Source organism: Phyllobates terribilis, unplaced genomic scaffold, assembly GCF_046119375.1.
Source record: "Phyllobates terribilis strain yellow unplaced genomic scaffold, ASM4611937v1 Scaffold_65__1_contigs__length_7625178, whole genome shotgun sequence".
Classification (NCBI taxonomy): domain Eukaryota; kingdom Metazoa; phylum Chordata; class Amphibia; order Anura; family Dendrobatidae; genus Phyllobates; species Phyllobates terribilis.
In genome coordinates, this window is record NW_027362825.1 from 6,353,865 (window position 1) to 6,379,454 (window position 25,590).

At 43.4% G+C, this 25,590-nt stretch overlaps 1 protein-coding gene across 1 annotated transcript; it reads right to left on the reverse strand.

Annotated features, from left to right (window-relative positions):
• Positions 1-902: 902 nt before the first annotated feature.
• Positions 903-25,070, reverse strand: ZBTB45 (zinc finger and BTB domain containing 45). Its single transcript, XM_073662091.1, has 3 exons — positions 24,817-25,070; positions 18,449-20,053; positions 903-6,695 (listed from the first exon to the last, which is right to left on the reverse strand). Exons 2-3 carry the CDS (start codon positions 20,034-20,036, stop codon positions 6,442-6,444), a joined length of 1,842 nt encoding a protein of 613 aa, XP_073518192.1. The 5' UTR covers positions 20,037-20,053; positions 24,817-25,070; the 3' UTR covers positions 903-6,441.
• Positions 25,071-25,590: the final 520 nt, after the last annotated feature.

The window sequence follows — 25,590 nt, forward strand, 5'->3', positions numbered from 1 at the left end:
CGGTGACCGAACCGGCACCGCCCCCATGGCTGAAACCGAATGATGATGGGTAGAATAAAGTTAATTTTCTCCCCGCTGCATTGGACTGCGTGTGGATGCTGGGCAGCATAACGCTACTAACCTGTATATTAAAAGCATATATGCAGGTTAATAGCATTATTTCTGAAGACCAGATCCCTTTAATTTTGTAGCACAATACTTCAATAAAATGGTGCCCGAGTCAGCGCATCCTCTATCTGGTGCCATTTTTTTTTTTTTTTTTTTTTTTTTTTTTTTTTAAGACAATGAGTCTGCGAATTTGCAAATACAGGGCCTTCAATAAAATGGCGCCGGATAGTGTGGTATGCGCATGCGCTGACTCAGTGCCATTTTATTTAAGTAATGTACTACAACATCAACATAGCAGTGAGCACGCGGTGGTCATAGGGGTAATGGAGATGACAGCAGTCTCTTGGTCACCAAGTCCTAGTGTGGCACGGTGCTGTGTAGGACCACGTCTCCTTTGCATGTAGACGTGCCTTGTGTATAGATTTACTTAAAAAGAAAACACAACCTTTTAAAGGATTTTTTTTCTCTCCATTTCTTTTTTAATAATAAAAAAAGAAAAACAACATGCAACACCACCACACGAACAGTAAAAAACACTACATTATTTTTGTGGTAATTATATGTGCAATAGAAACATGAAATCATTTGTGGACAAATATATATATATATATTAAAAAAAAAAAAAAACATTGAGCTGGATCATGGGGAATTTTAGGGTCAATAGACACCGTGACTACTGAACCTTAATGACTGGCCTATCAGCAGGACTATGACGTAACATCACCATAGGGCCAGGGTTAGACGAGCGTAACATTTTCTCATCCACATGATGGTCTTTAAGTCCGTTCTTCACGTTTGGACATCAGTTTTATATTCGCACTGCAAAAAAAAAAAAAAAAAAAGCCAACTAGCGTTTCCTTGGTAATCATTGCAACGGATTTTTTTTCCTCTTTTACTCATCCACTGAGTGTAATAGACGAGTCTGGTCCAAAAAATGATCAGTATAATTCTTAATTATTTTTTTTTGCAAGTGGCATGCAAAATTTTTCATGTGGACTTGCCCATTCATTTGTATTGGTGTGTGCGCTGTCCATTTGGAACAAAGACCTAAAATACACTCGTCTGAACAAGCTCTGAGGGGCTCTACTAATAATCCGTCTACAGGATACATCTTAGTAGCTCAGTTAAGAAATACTTTACTTCTCTTGTGCTGCATCAGTCTTATACACCAGTCACATCCAAAGCTGCATATTAAAAATGCTACATGAATGCATACTACAGCCCTCTGCTTACAGTCACAAAGCAAAAACTGTGCAATTTATAGTTTAAGAAGCGTCTGATGAGTGGTGTGCGCCTCTGGTACTGGAGTAAGATTTCTGGCGTTGGGAGCGCCACAGCTCATCTTATATTAGACGAGCTGTGGTGTCCAGCCCATTTTGATGAAATTAGAAGAAACTGGCGTATAGACACCAAATGTCGCAAAGGGTAAGTACCTAAATTTTGCGACTTTTCAAAGCTTTTACGCTAGAATTCTGGAGCTTTGATGAATTGGGCCCATAGTACCGTATATAGTGCAAGTGTGCCTCAAACAAAATCTAGTTTCCTAAAGGGAAAAAAAAATAGTGATCGGTAGTGTAAAACCAAACACCACAAGTTTGGCATTGCCATAATCGTATTGATTTGGAGAATCATGTTGCCTAATCAATTTTACTGAACAACGAATGCTGCAAAAAACAAGCCCTGATGTGGCTAGTTTGATGGCAAAGTAAAGTTATGATTCTTGGAAGGGAAGAAAAAAAAATTGATATTGCAAAAACAAATTGGCTTCTTCCTTAAGGAGTTATGCAACGTTTTATTCTCGGAAACACTGTATTTAACAGAATGAATGACTACATTTTCTTCCGATATACTATTGTATAGTGTGATATAAATACATCTCCCACAATGTAAAGCAGCAGAATATGGAATAGAAACAAATAGAATCTCCAAAAAACTGAAGGATTGGGATTGCAGCTCTGTGTGTGACTGGAGCATGACATGATGCAACTTATCAATTGGATTAAACCAAATATAGAAAGTTACTTAACATTATGCAAGATTAGGTCGAAAATTGGCGCTGAGCAATAAAGGCGGCTTCTATGCGAGTCTTCGACGCGGTCAAACGCTCCTCTTCTGTAATGTGTGAAATCTACAAGTGTCCACTGTGTAGTGAGTGGCCGTGCGTCAGATTACAATACAGCAGCCACTTCAAGAAAAAAGTAAACTTAATACTTTGGTTCAACTCGAGGATCTTCTCACTATAAATCAGTGCAGGTGGAGCGGCTTCAATGAACCCCTGTCCGATCATTTATCTATATTGTTCACATAAGTTATTGCTACTTATAAAGACACTGGCAACAAATGGACTCTAAAGGGAACCAGACAGCAGATACATGCGGCCCGAACTACCGTCTGCATGGATCAGACACTGGCACCATTTCAGCCAGGTACTCTGCAATATTTCAGAGAAAACACTTTTTAAAAGGCAGCTGGGGTCAATGAGGCAATTAGTCCAAGAGGAAACTTCTTCCCACCCTGCTTCTCCAGACAGACCGGCTCTATGCACACACAGGGACCCGTCACCCAAGGAAAGCAGGAAGAAGCCACCAGGGACTGGCCTCTTGGACTAATCAACTGGGTTTCATGATCTCTTTTAAATGTATGTTTTCTCCAGAAAGATGCAGCATAAAATGATGGATCTAGTTTCTGATTCATGTTCATAGGTTGTGCCGAATGATCAGCTGTCAGGTTACAGAGAACCTGCCACCTGGACACATGAAAAAGGAATACAGATGACTGCACCTCTAACTCACTAGGGATCAGTACCTCAAATATGCTATCCAATATTAGTATACAGATCCATATCAAGCAGGAAAGAAGTGCATCAATGATTTAATTCTGGAGACTGCACTCATATACAAGGTAAAAAAAAAAAAAAAAAACTTGAGCTAGTTTGCCTTTTCCAATATTACCCTTGGGCTGCTGATCAGATTTCTTTATAACCATAAGGAAAAAAAAAAACAAAAAAAAAAAAAAAAAGATATATAACTATGAGACATTTCAAAGCAGACTCTTGGCTAATTGGGAGTCTGGAATTTAGAGAGTTTCTTATGGACTTCATGAAACGACTCAAAGAGCAACACAACCTTTATTGGATGCTCAGCCAGCCATTTAGCATTATCATTACGGTGGGGGGGTATGGCGTGCCTGAGCAGGCAACGCAGTCCTCTTGAAAAAAAGAAAACTCTTTGTTTCCACCTTATTGTACTGAATCCCTACTCTCTTAGTCCTATTAATCAGCTCACACAAGGAGGCGCCCATAAGAATTTTTTTCTCCAAGCTTGAGCTCAACAAGACTTCACCTCCGTTAGCTCAGCATCTTACAGAAGCAGGGAGACAAATGAAAAAAATACTATAAAAAAAAGCCACATTAAAATGAGGCATTTTAATATCTACAGGGGAATATTTCATTCATATTTGGCATAAATGTAACAGCATAAAGAGACCCTGCTAAAAAAGTGCACTTCTTAAAAAGGGAATGCATCATCTTTTTTTTTTTGCTTTTACTAATTAAAGCCAGATACTGAAATATTTAAATCTTTTTTTTTTCCTGTTTTTATTTTTCGGTCTGTCCTTATTTTTTTTTTTACTGTTAATGATTATGGTGACAGTCTTTCCTAAAAACTGTTGCTAAGGCCATATGCCCACGATGCAGAAATGCTCCGGATTTTTCCTGAGCGTTTCTGCATCTCCCTGGCAGAAAAAAAACGCATGCGGATTGTACATGCGTCTTTTCACATGCTTGACAACCTGGTCACACTATATAAATCCATGCAACCGGCATGGATTTATATAGTGTGACCAAGTTAGTTAAAAAAAAAAAATGAATAAGAATGGTAAAAAATAAAAAAAAAACATTATACTCACCTTCCAATGGCCTCCAGTCTCCTCCGATGCGTCGTCTTCCCGGTGTCTCGCTGTGGTGTAAAAGGACCTTCCATGACGTCATTTAGTCATGTGACAGGTCACGCGACCGCCGACGTCAGCGGTCGCATGACCTGTCACATGACTGAATTACATCATGGAAGGTCCTTTTATTCCATAGCGAGCCAGGACGTACCGGATAGAAGACCGGGGGGCATCAGAATGTGAGTATATTGTGTTTTTTTTTTATTCTAAATTCTTTTTTTTCTTTTTTTAAACACAGGTACTATGGTACCCGGGTCTGGATGACAGTCTCTTCTTCTCCAGACCCGGGTACCATTGGTAGTGCTGCGGATTTTTCCGCAATGATAATCCGCAGCGGAAATTTCCGCAGCATGTGCACAGCACATACAGATCATCATTGGGGAACATTGCAGACCTTCTACCAAGCATTTAAGCGCTTCTGCGGCGGAATTGACGCTGCGTAAACGCTTAAAAAACGCATAGTGGGCACACAGCCTAAAAGGGATTTCCAGGATGGTATAGGGGGAAAAAAGTGTAATACTCACTTGTTAAAACCTCAGCCTGTGTGGTCCACCACAGTCTGTTTACTTCTCTGCAGTTATAATGTGTAGTACATGCATATGACCACTGCAGCCAATAAATGACCTCTGCAGTGGAACTTGTAAGTGCAGCACAAGACTGCAGGGGCCTCTGTTTGACTGCAACAATCAGCTATGGGCATGGTGTGTCATCACCATGAAACCATTAAAATATCTGGTGGTGGACCACTGGAGTGGCAGTGCTGGAACGGCAGGAGTTTAACAGAAGAGTATTTTTTTTTAGATCTGAGACACCCATTCTAAAGGCATCCAGAAATGTTCTTTACAGCATTAAACATGGGTACCTGTAGACTTATAGATTATATATACACCTTTTCAACATAGTGAGAATGGGTTGTCCAAGTAGTGGACAACCACTTTAAGCTATTGGTGTCTTACCTTTGTACGGTAGTGGTCAAGCTACACAAATAGGCGTGAAAGCAACATTCATTTGGCACTGGCAAAATCTGTCTATAGCGACAAACATTTTTTAAAAACTATGACCAAAAATTCATAAAAAATATGGTCAAAAAAAAAAAATCTCTGAACAATAGCTTTTTTTCTGATGACACATTCCCTTTGAAACTGCCTACCTGTCCAGAAGGCAGGGAAATAAAATACATATATTTTTTTGGTGTTAAGGATAATTTAGTTAAAAGAAAAAAAAAATATTATACATTATTAAGGTTCATGCCACAACAAGTTTCATATAAATACCATCGATGCGACGTCCATAAAAGCAGGTGACGGGATAAAACACATGTATGTACACACGTATAACACACAGCTGACAGTCACACGTATCGTCATAAATACAAACATTATATAAGGTGGTTAAATAGGCTATATAAAAGACACACAAACTAGAAAAAAAAAAAAAGTATACATGTCCCTGGTCTTCATTCCTCCGATTGCAACCTTGTGTACTATGAGACATCACTAACTTTCTTGCTGATAGAACCTCAACAAATGCAATACGAGGAGCCACTCTTCAAGTCGGGTAGATCTAATGGTTCTCGTCATGTTGTCGGTGATGGATTCGGACGTCTCATTCTTCAAAAACATTATCTTTCTCCATCTCCAGAACCTTCCTGGTAAAAGGGTTCTACAATGCCGCAGCATATGGCAGTAGAAGATACAGTCTCCTGGGCTAAGACCTACCATGTACTAGCAGATGAAATAGATGGTAGTGACCAGGTATTTCCTAAGCATGTACTAATGTACCTCATAAGTCAAGTTCCAGGGGACCGTTAGAGCCACTAGCCTAGAGAATCCCTTGAAGGACAATTTTCTGGTCTTACACCCTTTAGAAGGCATAAAATCAGAATACTGTCCAATACATGGGTTCCTAATGGATAAGAAAACAGCCAAATTCATGTTCCACCAGGGAACGGCTATTCCTCGCTGCTCATATCTAGAATTTTGCTGGTCAGTAGAACATCATGTTCTTCTTGGAATGCGGGTCCACCAGACCGGATGAGGTCGGGTGATGTTTCTCCAGGCTTATTGGCATATAGACCACTTGTCGTATGTTCCCATATATGACTTCTACTTGATGCTGTATTCTACAGCCCGTGGGATTGTGTCTTTTTTTATGAAGTCGCCTTTGTTTTCCATGCGATTAAGTGTTTTGAAATTTTACTACACCTCTTGATTAACCTCATGGACAAGAAGTTCTTCAGGAGTATAATGATTCACGTGAACAAAACTTGGCTCTCCGCAACATTGGCCCCTGGCTAAAAAAAAAAAAAAATCCCCATTCATCAGGAAGCAGAAGCCCCATGGGATTAAACATGGCAAGTGAAACTGGGTCGCTGAGGGTCACAGATCAGGCGGTGTGAGTGGCGATGTGTCGCTCTAGTAGAGTGCGGTGGGAAAAGTACTTATTGCAGAAGCAGCACTGGAAGCGCTCGGGCCGATGTGTGCGCATGTGGACGTTCAGGGAGCTCTTCTGGGTGAAGCGCTTGCAGCAAATGGAGCACTGGAAAGCACGGACGCCGGTGTGGGTCACCATGTGTTTCAGCAGGTAATCCCGTAATGAGAAGGATCTCCAGCAGATGCTACATTGATGGGGCTTTTCACCTAAGAGGAGGCAAGAGCAGAAAATTGAATGTCATTGGTGACTGGTAATATCTACATAATTTCATAGAGGAAAACACATTAAAAAAGCCACTATCATTTTGCTGAATTTGAGATCTCACAAGTTACGGATGATTAGCAGGCTTCCAACTGAGAATAAAAAGGTATTAAAAGGAATCTGTCACAAGGTTTTTGCCAATTAATCTGAGAACAGCATAATGTAGGGGCAGAGAGCCCGATTCCAGCGATGTGTCACTTACTGTTCCACTTGCTGTAGTTTTGATAAAATCACTGTTTTGTCAATAGATCATCATTAGTGGACTGGTAAACATGCTGTCAGGTAGTCCTCCATTGTCACGAGCTCTGTATAACCCCACCCATCATGGATTGTACACAGAAAGCGGCCACTGTGCATAGGCATAAATCTCGCAATCAGTGGTGTGGCCGGGGTTATACAGAGCTCAGCATTCAGAGAACTGCTAGATCTGCAGCAGAGAAAACAGGGATTGTCAAAACTTCACCAAGAAACCAAGTGGCATTGCTGGAATCAGGATCTCTGCCCCTATATCATGTTGTTCTCACATTGGGTAGGAAAAACCTGGTGCCAGATTCTCTATAAAGAGTCACTGTAGTGGCTATAGACAGTGTATTGATGTAGAGGAGAGCAGACAGGAGCTAAAAAGCATGTTACCCAGCAGTGCTCCAAAGTCCACTCATCCAAGAGAATGACATTGCATTAAATAATGAAAGCCGTTATCTACCAGACAAATCTGATGCCATTTCAGCACCGCTGCTCCCTGTCCATCTGACCTGCAGCAATGACTTCCCCCACTACACAATTTACTGCTGCAACAAATCACTGTCAGCCTTCATGCGGGTAGTCAGGGACATCATAGCCAGAGTGGTGATGCCGGATAGGCAGCAGATAGAATTAAATTCTCTTGGACTAGTGTTTAAGGAAGATAGAAAACACTTCAAAGGAACAAGTCACGTGAAAAACGCTATTAACCTGCAGATGTGGGGTTAATCTGAAGGTTAATAGCGATCTGAACCTGGCTGACACCAGCACTGAGAGCCCCGCTGCCAGGCGGAAATTAACTTTATTCCTCCCGGCAGCGGCACATCTTCAGTCACCGCTCTGTGTATAGAGAGTGGTGGCTGTAACAGCACCCTCAGTACTGACAGATGTCCCTAATGCTGAGCTGCTGTCAGTGAAGGGATCGGTTACAGCTGCCGCTCTCCATGCAAATAGCGACTAAACCCGCGCCATCTCCATGACTGAAACCCAAATGCTGCCGGGAAAAGTAAAAGTCCATTTCCTCCTGGCAGCAGGGCTCTCAGTGCTGGTTCAGAACGTTATTAACCTGCAGATTAACAGCTTTTTTCCATGTGACAGGTTCCCTTTAAGTTAATGAAACTGAAAAACTTGGAAAAGCTGTTGGCTACAAAGATAGGAATGTCTTGAAATGTGTGAATCTGGTCCAAGTCTACATGGGGAGGTACACTGCACAATTGGGATGCAAGAATTACACATTTTCAGCAGCAACACATAGGATACAATTATAAGAAAATGCAAAAACAATAGCAATAAAGACAACCAGAATGAACGCCTACATACTTTACACTGCAGGCTGCATACAGAGAACTGAAACATCCCATGCACAGAAAGAACATTGTTTATACTATTCCTCTCTTCCTTGTTTCTGTATCACAGACCAAGCTCCTATAGTCTGATCTCTCCGGGAGCATCTTATAAACATTCATGTTCTCTAACAACTTAATCAAAACCTCTGCTAGCTGAAGGAGTAAATGGAAGGAATTTACTAGACGTGCTTAGCATGAAGTATGGCGGCTGGCCTCCATATACTCAGGATGTTTATCCCTCTGAATTATTTATCGCACTCTCTGTATAAACCCTGCGGCGTCTCTTTACAAGCTCCTATAAACGGTTACATAATGGCCTCGCTGAACTGAAAGAATGTCCAGAACTAAGTTTATCCCAGACTGAACCCAAAGCCAGGGAATCATTAGCTCTCAAAATGTGTTTTTTTCATATAACATCCCAAAAAAAAAAAAAAAACCCCGCTAAATAGACCGGGAATGTCAAATTGCAGCCCAACCAACAACGAAGCTCCACCGTGTGCTTACTCTACGGAAAATATTAAAAACCTGTGACCCTCCGCTCGGCTATAATTTATTGGGAGCACGTCAGGTCTTTACCCCCTGAACCACATCAGCGACTGATCGTTCTGTTCCTGCGAGCTCCAAGGGAGTCCTTAGTATCCCAATTTCATAAGTCAAAATAGGCTTGAATGCCCACTCGTCAAGGAGGTGGACACAGTGCTGAGGAACAATGTCCCCGCTTTATATGGCTTATGATTGGCGGCTCCGAGAACTGGGCTAGTGATAATGACATTGCCCTTAGGGGTTCAATCACACCATATCAAATGGGGAAAGAGGTAAACGACTGGATTTACAACTGCATACAACTAATTAGCACACGTGTCGGGCAGGCACGACACCTCGTTTTCTGCAAAAATACTAAAGTAAAACGGGAAAGGGAGAGGGAGAGGGAGAGGCTGCCCATATGATGAAGCCATGTGTTTGGAAGCTTCTGATACGCTTTTGGCAACATCTGAGTTAGAGACACACTTGTGGATGTATTTTAATGCACACCTGAAACACACTGCTTCTTTGTGTAACATCATGAGAAAGTCTAAAGAAATCAGCCAAGATATCAGGAATACAATTGTGGACTTGCACAAGTTTGGCTCATCCTTGGGTACAATTTCAAGATACCTGAAGGTGCCTCGTCCATCTGTACAAACAATTATACGCAATTACAAACAATATGGGACTGTCCAGCCATCATACCGCTCAGGAAGGAGACAGGTTCTGTGCCTGAGAGATGAACGTGCTTTGGTCAGACATGTGCATATCAACCCAAGGACAAATGCAAAAGACCTTGTGAAGATGATGGTGGACGCTGGTAAGATTGTGTCAATATCCACAGAGAAACGAGAACTGTATCAACATAGGCTGAAAGGCCACTCTGCCAGGAAGAAGCCATTACTCCAAAAAAAACATAAAAAAAAAAAAAAAGACTGTTCCTGTGTGCATTTGCAAACATTAATCTAAGACCTTAATTTTTGGAGACATGCCCTGTGGTCTGATGAATGATAAAATTGAACTTTTTTGGCATAATTACCATCGCTACGTTTGGAGGAAAAAGGGAGAAGCTTGGAAGCCTAAGAACACCATCCCAACTGTGAAACATGGGGGTGGCAGCATCATGTTGTGGGGTTGTTTTGCTGCAGGAGGGACTGGTGCACTTCACAAAATAGATGGCATCATGAGAAAAGAAGATTATGTGGCAATACTGAAGCAACATCTCAAGACATCAGCCAGGAAGTTAAAGCTTGGGCGGAAATGGGTCTTCCAAATAGACAATGACCCGAAGCATACTGCCAAAATGGTAACAAAGTGGCTTAAGGATAACAAAGTCAATGTTTTGGAGCGGACATCACAAAGCCCTGATCTCAATCCTATTGAAAAATTATGGGCAAAGCTGAAAAGACAGGTGCGAGCAAGGCGACCTACAAACCTGTATCCGTTACACCAGTTTTTTCAGGAGGAATGGGCCCAAATTCCAACCAACTATTGTGAGAAGCTTGTGGAAGGATATCCCAAACCTTTGACCCAAGTCATTCAGTTTAAGGGCAATGGAACCAAATACTAATGAAATGTAGGTAAACTTTTGACTTTGCAGTAAGTAATAAAAATGCCTTAAAACATTCTCTCTCTCTCATTATTCTGGCATTTGGCAAATATTAAAAATGATGGTAATTCTAACTGACCTAAAATGGTAAAGGTTTATTCTGATTTCATGTCAGATATTGAGAAAAACATGCAGATGTGTCTTTTTACATAGTGTATGGAAACTTCTGGTTTCAACTGTACATCAGTGAATACTCCCCATGTAGCTGACGAAGCAGGTCGATCACTTGGCTAAGTGCTCCTGTGTTCTCTATGAGAGTGCCTCTGGTAGACCTTTCTAAGAAAGAACAGAAGGACCGTCAGTTCCCCCATACACAGACTGTTGGCTGATCCAACCAATATTGGCAGGGTTGGCGACGATAGTCTAATATGTATGGAGGCCTCAATTGTTGAGATTCCTCATAGCTCTGTAGTATACTCAGTTAGATCCTGAAGTTGACAAAAAATTATGGTATTGCTACATGAATAATTTCCGCAGCTTCACACAGCAACCAAGTCCAGACCTTCCAGTGCTGCACTAACCCCTAGCGCGCCTTTACTTTGCAGTGCAGCAGCGGACGTGCCTCTTATCAGGGGCCCGCCTGCAATAAACTTTATGGTTATAACTCTGGGTTTTATCTTTTCAGTAAGCACAATTATGGGCTGCTTATCACTGTCTCTTATGCTGCAAACATTCTGAGTGCACTGCTTAAATATCAGACACAAAGAAAATGGCTCCTGCAGCACACGGTAGCAATAGAGGAAAGCATCAGTGTCGGCACTGTACCAATATACTGGATAACAGCATATACTAATTGCGTAAGATACCAACCACAAGCTTAGTGAGCTGCTGGACATTAAGATGCCTAATTGGGTAGCATGCAAAAGTCTTATTCCCCAGATCTTTCTAAATGTGTGTAGTTGTATAGAGATACTTCCTGATCAATGTCTTTCCTCGCTTCCAGCGACTCTGCGGTCCTCTTTTGACTCTAATTCCGATTTGCGGGATCACAGGAGGGGTGTTAACTCCATAGGCTTCCATTGTAAAAGCAACTTCCAGCCCGCACAATCCCCGGTGTGATCCGGCAACTGGAGCAGCGATGGAAACCGGGGAAAACCGCGATCAGTGAGTATCTTAATACAACTACACGCATTTAAAAAGGTTTAGGTAATACAAGTTTTGTTGGGAGTGTTTCTTTAAAAAACACAGCTGGTTCTGTCTGAACAGGAGGTCAATCATCTACTATGCTGCACTGGTTTTGGATGGAAGCATCTATGTTTTTCCAATTCTGTACAGCCATTTTAACCAATATCCTCTAAATATCACTGTGTTCTCCCTATAAAGGTGTGCACATCCCCTTTAATACATTGTAAACTGCAACTACAAATCACATTGGAGAAAGGGAAAGTTACAAGACTGGTTTACTGATAATGTATACAAAATAAAGCAGGATTCACTAAGGTGATGAGTCTACGACTATATAACAAGAAATGAAAATACCCCATGGAAAAGAATAGCATGTTCACTATCAAGGTATAAAAAAAAGTCATAGTCATCATGGCGTGTATATCATGCAAGTAGGTCAGTGGACTGATTGCACCATACATCATAATACATAGAAAAAGCAAAAAAAAAACAACGATAACAGTCCAGGATAAAATGTAAAATAGCAAAACTTTATTAATCAAATATAAAACCAGGTGGGGAAAATTGTACAAAGAGGACGCACAGAGAATAGGGTAATGCACATATGTCTGACGAAGGCTTACCGAAACGGGCGTCAGGGCGGACACGCAATGACTGGGAGCGCCTGTGTGTGGTAGCAAGCAAGGCAATTCTTGCGGTTTCCAAATTACATTGCCAAACAAAATTGTCTTAGGCTAATACTCACATAGTATATGTTGCCTTGTTGCTCCACTTATTTATCCATACTGATGGTAAGATGTTGTAATGTACCAGGTTATACCAGGATATGAGAATTAAATGTTTGTATATTGACATATGTGCATTGCCCCATTCTCTGTGCGCCCTCTTTGTACAATTTTCCCCACACACGCCCGATTTCCCCCCTGGTTTTATATTTGATTAATAAAGTTTTGCCATTTTACATATTATCCTGGACTGTTATATCGACTATATAACAAGCCATATGCATCACACAACACCACCTCTAATGTCACAGATAGCAATGCGATTTCAGGGGGACGTTCATCTTTAAGGGGTTTTAACCAGGGCTGTGGAGTCGGTAAGCCAAACCTCCGACTCCCTCATACACGGCTCATGCTTAAGTGATACATTTACTGCAGCACAGATTCATCTCGGCTAAAAGTCTACACCCTTAGATCAGGAATAGGACCGACATTTATAGGACATTTCATAACTTTCCCAAATTCTTATATATTATATATTTTAGGAGTCAGAGTCGCTCCATTTTATACTGACTCCACTAAAATGGGCTCCGGCTCCACAGCCCTGGTTTTAACCCCTTCCCACTGCAGACAATTTTCGTTTTTCAATTTCATTCCCTCCCCTTTCTTCCATGAGCCATCAGCATTTCTAAGTTATTTATGATTTTAGTGGCTTAAAAAAAAAAAATCTAAAGTTTATTAAATAAGATTTAGTTTGTATTGTCATTTTCCAAAACCCATTACTTGGTTTTTTTTTTGTTTGTTTTTTGTCAAAAGGCCAATATGAGAGCTTTTTATGTTTCATGAGCTGTAGATTTTAATGGTACCATTTTGGAGTACATATCTTTTGATTTTTTTTTTTATTGTATTTTTTTTCTGGAGGAGGTTCGGCAATTAAGGATGGAGCTTCTAGATTTTTTTCCTTTACTTTTACCTTACGGGTTACACTATGTTTTCATAGGACAGTCTTTTATAGATGTGGCAGTACCGAATAAGCTTACTTTGTTTTAACGTACTCTTTTGTTTTTTTAAATATTCAAAGCATTTTTTTTTTTACATAACTCTGTATTTTGTAGCCCCCACGGAGGTCTTAAACCTGTGATCTTTTTTTTGTTCTACACAGCAATACTTTGTTACATGGCAAAACTCAGTCTCCTTTAAAGTGCAGCTTTTGGCTAGGCTTCACGGTAGTACCAGCAAAGCAGCGACGGAGTCCCTTCACCAGACCCTCTGTTTACATGGAGAGCCTAACTGGGATGTCGTGTGTTAAATGCAGTTATCAATGATTGACATCAGCATTCAAGGAGTTAAACAGGAGCTTATCCCAATCGCTGCCGATAGAGGCAAATGTCGGCTGTATAACACAGCCTGCACCTTCCATGTTGGAGCGACCTCAATGCCTGAGCCTGCTCCAAAAACACTGACCTAATAAAGAACATACTAGCGCCTCATGTAGCGGAAAGGGGTTAAATTCTGCTGATAGATTGGGTCACAGCTATGGATGATTGCTCTACCTCAAATTGATATGTTATATATTAATCTGTCTTTACTTGCAGATTATGGACATGCATGAGCCCCTTATGACCACCATAGTGTCGCATTTGGTCCCTTCTGGATGGAACACCGTTCATACACTTCTCTATTCTGTGCTCGAGATTCTCCTACTAATTCACAAGTACCCAACAGGATGGATGGAGACAAGTTACCAGAGCCCCTTGGACTTTTGGCACATTGTACAAAAACATTTTATGAATATTGTGCTCATGGAGGAGGTTGAATGGGATCCAGTGGAAGGGGAATTTTTGAGGGTTTTATTGTCTTGTTATCTTGAAAACTTAAAAAGAAAAAACCTGCAGTATGACAACGCTATGGCATAATGAAAGTTCATGTGGTCACACTGCTACCCTCAAACTGATGCAACAGTGACATTTAGGTTGCAAGAATTCCAAACCTGCTGGTCTTCTTGGCATTTGTGTATCACGGTCTTGGCAACATGAGACTTGCAATACAGATATTCATTATTTTTTTTATCATACTGAGATCTTTGGCTGAGCAATAATAAAAATGGTCTAAGTACGGCCACGGCCCCACTATTAGTATTCGGTACTGATAGAAAATGTTCCTGTGCCGAGATAATCTTAGCCATTACACAGTACACAGCAGGGGCACATTTATGTGTCTGACTGTACAGGAACATGGTCTGATCATGCCACATCTCCTGGGCAGGGGAGGAAGCAAAAGAGTATACAGACAAGACAGCAGGGGATCACAGCTGATTCTGTGAAGTAAAACATTGTTCATAAACAGGCAGTGAAATGTTTTACCTCACTGAAAGAATCAGCTGTGATCCCCATGCTGTAATGTCTGTATACTCTTTTCCTTCCTCCCCTGCTGTAATGTCTGTATACTCTTTTCCTTCCTCCCCTGCCCAAGAGATGTGGTATGATCAGACCCCTTTTAGGCGGTGTGCCCACTATGCGTTTTTTAAGCGTTTCTGCAGCGGCAATACCGCCGCAGAAATGCTTGGTAGAAGGTCTGCCATGTTCCCCAATGATAATCCGCATGTGCTGTGCACATGCTGCGGAAATTTCCGCTGCAGATTATCATTGCGGAAAAATCGCAGCACTACCAATTATTTTGCCGCCATTGACTTGCATTGAATCGCTTAATATCCGCATGACTACATGTGCACATGCGGATATCAAGCGATTCAATGTGCGGATGGTACCCGGGTCTGGAGAAGAGGAGACTCTCATCCAGACCCGGGTACCATAGTACCTATAAAAAAAAAAAATTAAAATAAAAAAAAAACATTATACTCGCCTTCCGACGGCCCTTGGTCTCCTTAGCGATGCGTCCTGGCTCCCCGGCAACTCGCGATGGTCTAAAAGGACCTTCCTTGACGTCATTTAGTCATGTGACAGTCACATGACTAAATGACGTCATGGAAGGTCCTTTTAGACCATCGCAAGCTACTAGGGGAGACCGGGGGCTATCGGAAGGTAAGTATGATGTGGTTTTTTTTGTTTTTTTTTAAACATTTTTATTATTTTTTTAACTAACTTGGTCACACTATATAAATCCATGCCGTTTGCATGGATTTATATAGTGTGACCAAGTTGTTAAGCACGTTCCAAGTGATGCTAAAATCGTTTGGAAAGCGCTTGACAACCCGCATGCGAAATCGCATGTGCAAAACGCGTGACAAACGCTTGTCCCTGGCTGAAAAAAACGCATGTACAATCCGCATGCGTTTTTTCTGCCAGGGAGATGCAGAAACGGTCAGGAAAAATCCAGAGCATTTCTGCATCATGGGCACATAGCCTAATGGTTATCCTCTGGTGCCTCAGGATTCTTGGATATTCTACTGCAGGGTCCAGTGGGAGGCCCTACAGAGCAAGCACAGTATTTGTAAATGGTGCATGGGACTTGAATACTGGATCTCCAGGTATTAATCAGTACCGCTACCTGTGTCCTTTGCTATTCTCCTTACTTACTCTTCTGGCAGAGACTGAGCTTAATCGCTGCAGCCAATCAATGGCCACAGCAGCAATAAAGTTGTCACTCCTGGGGTCACTTTTTAGCTGCAGACGTAATGCACTATAAATGCCAGAAGGTAAAGCAAGGAGCGACACCGAGGAGGCGGGTCCCCCCAAGCCGTGACACTGAGGAGGCGGGGCATACTATCAGACGGCCCTGCTACAAATAGAAGCTGGACAAGACTCAGCCAATCCTGCCCCTGATGAGCAGAGCACTTCTTTATACCAATCCTTGTTATCTCAGTTGCCGTCTATCCATAGTAATACAGTTAGATGAGTGTATAAATAAGCGTCGAGCGCTCTGCTTGCTGGAGGAAGGATACGCTGCTCTCCAAGATGCAGAGATCATAGGATTCACCAGCTCGCTGATATCCTAGTTAGGCTCTCCATTATGAGTGGGCTCGGACAACTGTTGCACCCCTGCAATTACCAAAGAACTACAGTGCTCCATATAGCACTAGATCTCTAGCTTTTTTTTTGTTAGAAACCTCTATAAATCATAACAGGAGCTTAACAAAGCTTCTAAGAATAGACAGCTGCAATCAAGAACTAGAAGCTACTAATTTATAGCAGTCTGAAAAGAACATCACAAAATGCAGGGACAAAGGGAGGATTACCAAATCCTGTAATAACTTAAAGGGGTTGTCCACTACTTTATATTCCCCCCCCACCCCCATGTATCCACCCTGGGCCCCTAAGACTTCTTGTAAATACCTTCTGTTGCTGAATGCCTGTGAGTGGCGCTATCACTGACCGCTCACAGGCATCACGCGACCCCCGGCTGCAGCCGGCGCTGACATCCGCTGACATCACGACAAGTGCTGGCAGCAGCCGGGGGTCACGATCTTCCTGGTTCCACCGGTGGCTGCTGGGTTGTGGGTGGGGTTACCCCCCCGCATCACACCCGGCATCCACCGCGCGCTCTGCCTCTCCCCATTCATTGGGAAAGCGCGCGGTGGATGCTGGGTGTGACACGGGGGGGGACCCCAGCGCTGAGTCATGCCTCACTTGTCGTGACGTCAGCGCGGGGTCACGTGATGCCTGTGAGCGGCCACCGATAGCGCCTCTCACAGGCATTATCAGCAACAGAAGGTATTTACAATAAGTCTAAAGGCCCCGTCACACTTAGCGACGCTACAGCGATCCAGACAACGATACGACTTATCAGGGATCGTTGCTGCGTCGCTATGTGATCACTGGTGAGCTGTCAAACAGGCAGGCTCACCAGCGATCAGGGGAGCAACGACATCGTGGAAAGAATCTTTCCACGATGTCCTGCTCCTGGTTACCAGCCTGCTGAAGCAGGAGGAGGCTGGTAACCATGATAAACAGCGGGTTACTAGGGGCACACGCGCACCTAGTAACCTGCTGTTTATCATGGTTACCAGCCTGATCGCTGGTCCCGCTGGTCACACACAGCGATGTGTGCTGACCAGCGGGAGGGCAAGGACCAAAAAAATGGTCCAGGACATTTTGCAGCGATCTCACAGCAGGGGCCTGATCGCTGCAAAGTGTCACACATAGCGACATCGCTGGTGAGGTCGCGTCACCAAAACCGTGACTCAGCAACGATCTCGCTATGCGAGACGGGGGCTTTAGGGACCCCGGGGGGACACAAAGTAGTGGACAACTTCTTTAAGTGCTTTACAGAACAGCCTTATAAGCAGGTCTCTATAGAAGAGCAGTAGGTGACACTGATGAAACACCAGTCTAAAGGCGTTAATCACACTTCACAGGCAAATTATATACGATGACCACGTAAGCTATTTCAGTTCTAAACTGGCATTTAAGCCACGTCCTAAATAAAGTCTAAAAAGAAGAGAAAAATTATCCTGAAGGATAAACATAGAGAAGACAATCACAGATACAAGACAGCTGCCAAGAGAACACACTTAGCCCCCGCCACACTATACACCACCTACACCTTCCAGGAACCGCACGTGCCGGTATACCATGGATATAATCCAAGAGAATAGTCACTAATAATTACTGTAGAGTGGTTCTCTGTACACAGCACAGCCAGGTGTCTTATCAATGATTTACAACCAGATTTTATACTAATGGTGCAGAAAACATTCACGAGTCACAGATAAAATACATAAATATCTAAATACTTTGTTTTCTTAACACAAATCAATTGTTGGAAGAGATTTCCTTCCACAACTACAAGAATCTTCCAACTACAATACTGCCCCCTATGAACAAGAATCTTCCAGCTACAATACTGCCCCCTACGTACAAGAATATAACGACTATAATACTGCCCTCTATGTATAAGAATATAACTATTATAATACTGCCACCTATGTATAAATATAACTACTATAATACTGCTCCTATGTACAAGAATATAAACACTATAATACTGCCCTTATGTATAAAAATAACTACTATAATAATGTCCCTTAAGTAGTAGAATATGTAACTGCTATAATACTGCCCCGTATGTGATAATAATTATCAGTGTATATCTACAATAATACCCCTTTGTGGACAGGAATATAAAGAACATATTCTCATCAGAATTTGCTTTATAACTTATGAATTCCTTACCAGAATGGATGAACATGTGTTTGGTATAATTTTTCCGAGAACTAAAGGTTTTCTGGCAGTGACTGCACACATAGGAAGGCTCCGGGTTACGGGAAGGTCCAGGGCGTGGTGTCTGGTCATTTTGCAAGTTTCCTGGGACCATATTAGAGTTCATTTGTACCACATTACTTGCTCCATCTTGCTGGACACTGAAAAAGCCCTGTGTGACTCCTGCCGGATTTTGGTTAGGATGAGTCAGGTGGAACTGGAAGATGCTGGATGAATTGGTCGCCACAGCAGCTGAGACAGAGTTCTTAAGGTCTCTGGGAAGGACAGAAGCCACAAACGGCAGTCCTCTAGATTCAGCAACTCTTGCATTAAAGGGTGGATTTGGCTTGAAGTCAGAACTTGCAACCACGGCCAAATTTCTCAAGCTGGAGCCATCCAAACTACAGTCAGGGCGGAACTTCTCATTGTTGTCTATTGAACTCTCCCTGGCTCCTTCTGGCAGGTTCTCTTCATTCTGCCATGGCGGTATAAAGGATTCTGAAAACACATCCTGGTTGGAGAAGAAATCTTGTCCCTCAGAAGTGTACTCCATCTGCCCTGTGGAGTCTTTCCTTCCACTGCTGGCGTTTCGCACTTTGTCATCAGGGCTTCTGCTTTTATCGTTTTCTCCACAGCTGGTGAAGCCTCCACTGCACTCACTGAACACAATACCTTCTTTCTCATCTTCGGGCTCATCTTTGCCGTTGTTCTCTTCGATCTCTTCGTCGTCATCGTCCTCATCTTTTATGATGACCGGGACGGAATCAGAGAGCTGGAGGCGCACGGGCTGGCGCTGCTTGCGGCTGTGACAACTCTGTGGAGCTTCAGCTTGTGGTAAGTAAGCAGTGGATATGCTCTCGCCATCGGACACGTGCTCGACCTCAGGCGCCATCTCTCTCACCTCCGGAAGCTGTCGCTGCTGTGATGATAACATGTCCCTCAATTTGTACCGCACTTCAGAAGCGCACAGTAACTTTGGCGTTTCGCTGACTGCCCCCATTTGTGAGATCATCTCTAACTCATTAGACCTCAAGGACGAAGGTAAAGAACAAGTAGAGTCTCTCATGCCAATGGCTGACGGGCAGTCGGCTTCCTTGATGGGCTGCTCTTGTATTTTGTTGATGGAAGACCTGCTTTGTTGTCCACAAGATGCCATCGCTCCAGCAACAGACACCGGTTTGTTTGCTCTGCTCTGAGATATGATCTGCGTGCACTCATCAATGACTGTCTTAATCTGTAAGATGCTGGCAGCTGTCAGAATCTGCAGGGCTTCAGACTGGGCAACGACCAGCGACCCGCTGTACATAAACTCCACTAGCTGCTGAACCACCTGGGTGGGAACAACTGGTGGGACCTCGATCTCAGAGTAACCCAGGAGAAGCTTGTCATGGAAGAAGGGGCTCCCTGCAGCAAGCACGCAGCGATGGGCACGCAGGGTGGCATCATGGATGTGCACAGTGACATCACAGAAATGACCTCCAAGACGTTGGGCATTCAGTGTCTCCAAGAGAGACTTACTGAAATTCTGAAGGTGGATGTAGTGAACTGCATCTGCCATCATTCCTGGAGCGTAGTTTGCTATTGAAGGAGAGGGGGGAAAGAAAAAAAAAAGTTTCAATACAAAAGAAATCCCTACATTATCCAATGAGAAAAATCTCTGAACATCAAGATAAAAGCATGTCCACATTAAAAGCGCATTAGTTTATAACTTCTTTACTGTACTACAATAGACCAGGGTTTTCTTTTAGTGTACATGTCACTGGATTTTTTTTTACAATTTTCTTAGCAGAGTATCTTCACCAATTGTCACTGTTCCCCAAGTTCTGGATCCGTTTTTTTTCTTCTGTGCCCCTCTGTTACAAAGTTTTGCCCCAAGCAACAAAGTGTCTAATATGCAATTTTTTTTTTTTTACTAACTGGGAAAAGCTTCCAACACTCCAATAGTAGGAAGGAACTCGGTGACTGGAGTTGTTAGCATGGTCACGCCACACAAATCTCATCTCCGGAGAACACGCTGCAGCTGTGACCTTTTCTGTAGGCGTTTTGCATTTTCCCCCTCTATGAGGCAGCTGTGTTTTAATTGGCCAGTGCCATAAAGGATAAAAAGCAAACACTCACAGAATACGACCAGTTGGTTGAAGGAAAGATTTGCATATCGGGCACTCTTTATAACCAGGTGAAGGGGGAAAGAGGGGGCAGAGGCTGGGGGTGTAACCTTAGAACAGAGGTGCACAGGAAAAAAAAAAAACTGTTCAAGGCTCCGGAGCAGCTCCATTTGGGAGGTATGGAGTTTAAATTTAAAAAAATCCAGTGAACGGTCCTCTAAGTCTAATTTTCAAGAACCCTCCACAGGACTTGTTTTTAGGATTTTCATAGAAAAACAAGATGAAGGCTTGTCCAGGGTTAAAGTGACTTGGCCGTTTTGTTCTTCTCAGAAACCGTGCCACACCTATTCACCGGTAATTGCTGCCAAGCCTCATTCACTTTAGAAGAGCTGAGGTGCAATACCAGACTCAACCTGTAGACCATGGTGGTGCTTTTTCTGGACAATACCTGCGACTGGAAAACACGGTAAGAGTTCTCTCTCTGTGATGTCAGAAAGCCATAACCTCTGTGCAGGGAAGAAGATTGGAATTGAGAAGCACTGGTCTGAGGCGTTCTCTCGGTTGACTGGGAGAACACCCTACTCAGAAAGTAGATTTCAAATTATTGCTTTTGGCTGAGTGATCGTCCATTCAACACCCAAGAGGTCCAATCTCCCCCATAATGGTGGCTTTACATGTAGTGTTTTATGAAAAATTATGATTTTTCCATTACGTTAGCTGTAATTCAAAAGCAAAATATATTGTGTTAAATGAAAGTCAAATGTGAAACACACCATAGCACTCTTTTCAACATGCTCTAGGCGTGAGTTTTTATTGGTAGGCTTCTCTAGGATAATGCCAATGTGAAGGACGCCTTCCTGTGTAGGTTATGTTAAAGGGTGGCAAATTATTGCACCATTTCTCTATTCCTTCCCATTCAAATTCATTGTTAAAAGGGACTGTCCACACAGAATGACTGTTCAAACCAAGCACATGAGCTGGGTGCATCAGGGTGTGTCCAATCATTTAAATACACCTTCCCACCTGCTTGTTTTCAATCTATCTCCACTAGTGATGAGCACAAGTGCTCGTTACTATAGTTTGCCGCGGGTGCTCGGGTATGCACCAAGTATCGCGGGTGCTCGAGTGACATGTTCGAGTCCCCGAGGCCGCATGACTCGAACATGTCACTCGAGCACCCGCGATACTTGGTGCATACCCGAGCACCCTAGGCAAACTATAGTAACGAGCACCTGTGCTCATCACTAATCTCCACCCTTATTATTATTGCCCAGATAGATCAGGAACCGCAATTTTCTCGCTGGACTTGATGAGGGGGCGCGGTGGAGTCAGACGTCACTCAAAGAGGTGCATTCTTTATGAATCTGGATAGCCTGATGAGTGCCAATGTTTAGCCCATTTTGGCATTGCTTGAAGAAACAGGCGTAAAATTTCCAAAAGTTGCAAAAACTTGTCGCAACTCTGAATTGCACCAACATTGTATGACTTTTCAAAGCTTTTACGACACTTTTGGGAGTAAAAGCTTTGATGAATTGGGGCCAAAAGTGTAACAGCAGATTATCCTGCACATTAATTACATCATCCCATGATTAAAAAGGTTACAAATATAAAACAAAAGAAACACCATACAGACTAACCAGCAATTAGGAAGGACGCTCCCTACACCAGCAGCACAGCATGGAAGTAATAACTGGGTGGAAGATCCATCCCATAGAGCTATATGTGTGTTTATATAAATATATGCAGACATGTTTACATATACACAACCCCCTCCTATTCTATACACTGAGTCATGTATATATACACACACACACACACACACACACACACACACACTACATCTACACAGCCCCCTCCTATTCTATACACTGAGTCATGTATATATATACACACACTACATCTACACAACCCCCTCCTATTCTACAGTCATGGCCAAAAGTTTTGAGAATGACACCAAAATTATATTTTCACATGATCTGCTGGCCTCTGGTTTTTATTAGTGTTTGTCTGATGTTTATATCACATACAGAAATATAATTGCAATCATATTATGAGTACCAATAGGTTATATTGACAGTTAGAATGAGTTAATGCAGCAAGTCAATATTTGCAGTGTTGCCCCTTCTTCTTCAAGACCTCTGTAATTCTCCCTGGCATGCTCTCAATCAACTTTTGGACCAAATCCTGACAGATAGCAGTCCATTCTTGCATAATCAATGCTTGCATTTTGCCAGAATTTGTTGGTTTTTGTTTGTCCACCCGTCTCTTGATGATTGACCACAAGTTCTCAATGGGATTAAGATCTGGGGAGTTTCCAGGCCATGGACCCAAAATCTCTATGTTTTGTTCCATGAGCCATTTAGTTATCACCTTTGCTTTATGGCAAGGTGCTCCATCATGCTGGAAAAGGCATTGTTGGGCGCCAAACTGCTCTTGGACGGTTGGGAGAAGTTGCTCTTGGAGGACATTCTGGTACCATTCTTTATTCATGGCTGTGTTTTTAGGCAAGACTGTGAGTGAGCCGATTCCCTTGGCTGAGAAGCAACCCCACACATGAATGGTTTCAGGATGCTTTACAGTTGGCATGAGACAAGACTGGTGGTAGCGCTCACCTCTTCTTCTCCGAATAAGCTGTTTTCCAGTTGTCCCAAACAATCGAAAAGGGGATTCATCAGAGAAAATGACTTTGCCCCAGTCCTCAGCAGTCCACTCCCTGTACCTTTTGCAGAATATCAGTCGGTCCCTGATGTTTTTTCTTGAGAGAAGTGGCTTCTTTGCTGCCCTCCTTGAAACCAGCCCTTGCTCAAAGAGTCTCCGCCTCAGTGCGTGCAGAAGCACTCACACCAGCCTGCTGCCATTCCTGAGCAAGCTCGGCACTGCTGGTAGTCCGATCCCGCAGCTGAAACAGTTTTAAGACACGGTCCTGGCGCTTGCTGCTTTTTCTTGGGTGCCCTGGAGCCTTTTTGACAACAATGGAAGCTCTTTCCTTGAAGTTCTTGATGATGCGATAGATTGTGGACTGAGGTGCAATCTTTGTAGCTGCGATACTCTTCCCTGTTAGGCCATTTTTGTGCAGTGCAATAATGGCTGCACGTGTTTCTTTAGAGATAACCATGGTTAACTGAAGAGAAACAATGATACCAAGAACCAGCCTCCTTTTAAAGTGTCCAGTGATGTCATTCTTACTTAATCATGACTGATTGATCGCCAGCCCTATCCTCATCAACACCCACACCTGTGTTAATGGATCAATCACTAAAACGATGTTAGCTGCTCCTTTTAAGGCAGGACTGCAATGATGTTGAAATGTGTTTTGGGGGTTAAAGTTCATTTTCTGGGCAAATATTGACTTTGCAAGTACAATAATTGCTGTTAAGCTGATCACTCTGACTTTCAGGAGTATATGCAAATTGCCATTACAAAAAATGAAGCAGTAAACTTTGGAAAAATTACTATTTGTCTCATTCTCAATACTTTTGGCCATGACTGTATACACTGAGTCTATATATATATATATATATATATATATATATACACAGTACATCTACACAGCCCCCTCCTATTCTATACACTGAGTCATGTATACACACACACACACACACACTACATCTACACAACCCCCTCCTATTCTATACACTGTGTCATGTATACACACACATCACATCTACACAACCCCCTCCTATTCTATACAGAGTCATGTATACACACACATCACATCTACACATGGATCCCTCCGGGGACACACTACACAGGCCGGTGTGTACACAGATAGGCAGTGTGGGGCACACTGGGGGTGGAGGACATGTGGAGACTGTACAGTGCGTTCCCGGACCGGTTATTTAGTGGGGGAGAGGTGAGGAATCCCTTGTGGATTTCACTACATAGAAGCCTGCGGGCACTGACACTCCTGAAGTCTGTGGGTGAATCCGCAGGATCAGGGTCACTGGATTTCAGATCCACAAGACGTCAATTTTCAAACTCTCTTTAGCCCCAGCCCGTGCGTTCCACTCGGTAATCTCCCGCCCCTTGCTCTGCTGCTCCCGGGCCGGCTGTCCGACACCTTGCAGTGTATGTGTGCTCAAGCGGGGTTCATGAGGCCATCCGCCCTGTACGGGAGCTCCTGGAGTCAGGGGTGACCGCTGGGGTGGTGTCTAGGGCCCTCACCCCATGGGGGCGCCGTTATTATATGCCTCAGTATGAAGCTCCAGTGCAGCTGCCCTATATAAAGCTACTCACCGGCTCTCCCGGGGGCGCGCAGCCGCGCGTTCTCGCTCCTTGCACTAGTCAGGATGTTCCTGCACGGGGCCCGCTGCCCTCCGGGATTCCGCTGCGGGGGGGAGGAGGACGGGGAATTACTCTCCGGGGCCGCCAGTCTCTGACAGCTAGTCCGCACTGAAGAGCGGCGCCTCCGTGAACACAGCAGCGGCAGCAACAGCAGCAGCGGGGCCAGGCGGCTCTCCAGCGCATGCGCAGGACGTCTCTCCAGCCAGACACAAAATAACTTTATTTACACGGACAAAGAGAGCAATCCTCTGTTCTATTATCCGAGCAGACACAGGGCAGTCTGGGAGGGCGGGGCCGCAGCGTCCATGCAGAGCCCATGATAATGGCTGATCAGTGGTGGAGGGCGAGCAGAGGCAGCATGCCCTCGTGTGTGCGGGGCAGACCGCCATACTATGCTCCTGCTGGTGATGTGTGCAGACTTGGGCCACAATGTGGTGGTGGAGGCCGTAGACAACAGGCGTCTCCAATCCTGGTGGTGGATGCGGCGCAGCCCTCGCTCTAGTCGTTGGCTTTTATAATTCTATACGTGTGCCTATGTCAGCGGCCATTACCCTTTCTCCTGTTATACCAAATAATGCAATGAAGAAATAATCGTGAAAATCCCGCTATAATCAGTGTCAGGTGCCAGCTGGGACCCTCAGGGGCCACTGATCTCTGGTAGAGTGATGGCTCCCCGAAAGCTTCTAATGATTGCTCTAAAAGCTCAGTGCTTGGTGGTTACAATGA

Bases quoted from the DNA above. Each gene is read 5' to 3' on its own strand.
- ZBTB45 (XM_073662091.1), bottom strand. From the start codon at position 20,036: ATGATGGCAGATGCAGTTCACTACATCCACCTTCAGAATTTCAGTAAG. The intron at 6,696-18,448 runs GTAAGGAATTCA...GCCTCCTCTTAG, and splicing joins ACACATGTTCATCCATTCTG to GTGAAAAGCCCCATCAATGT.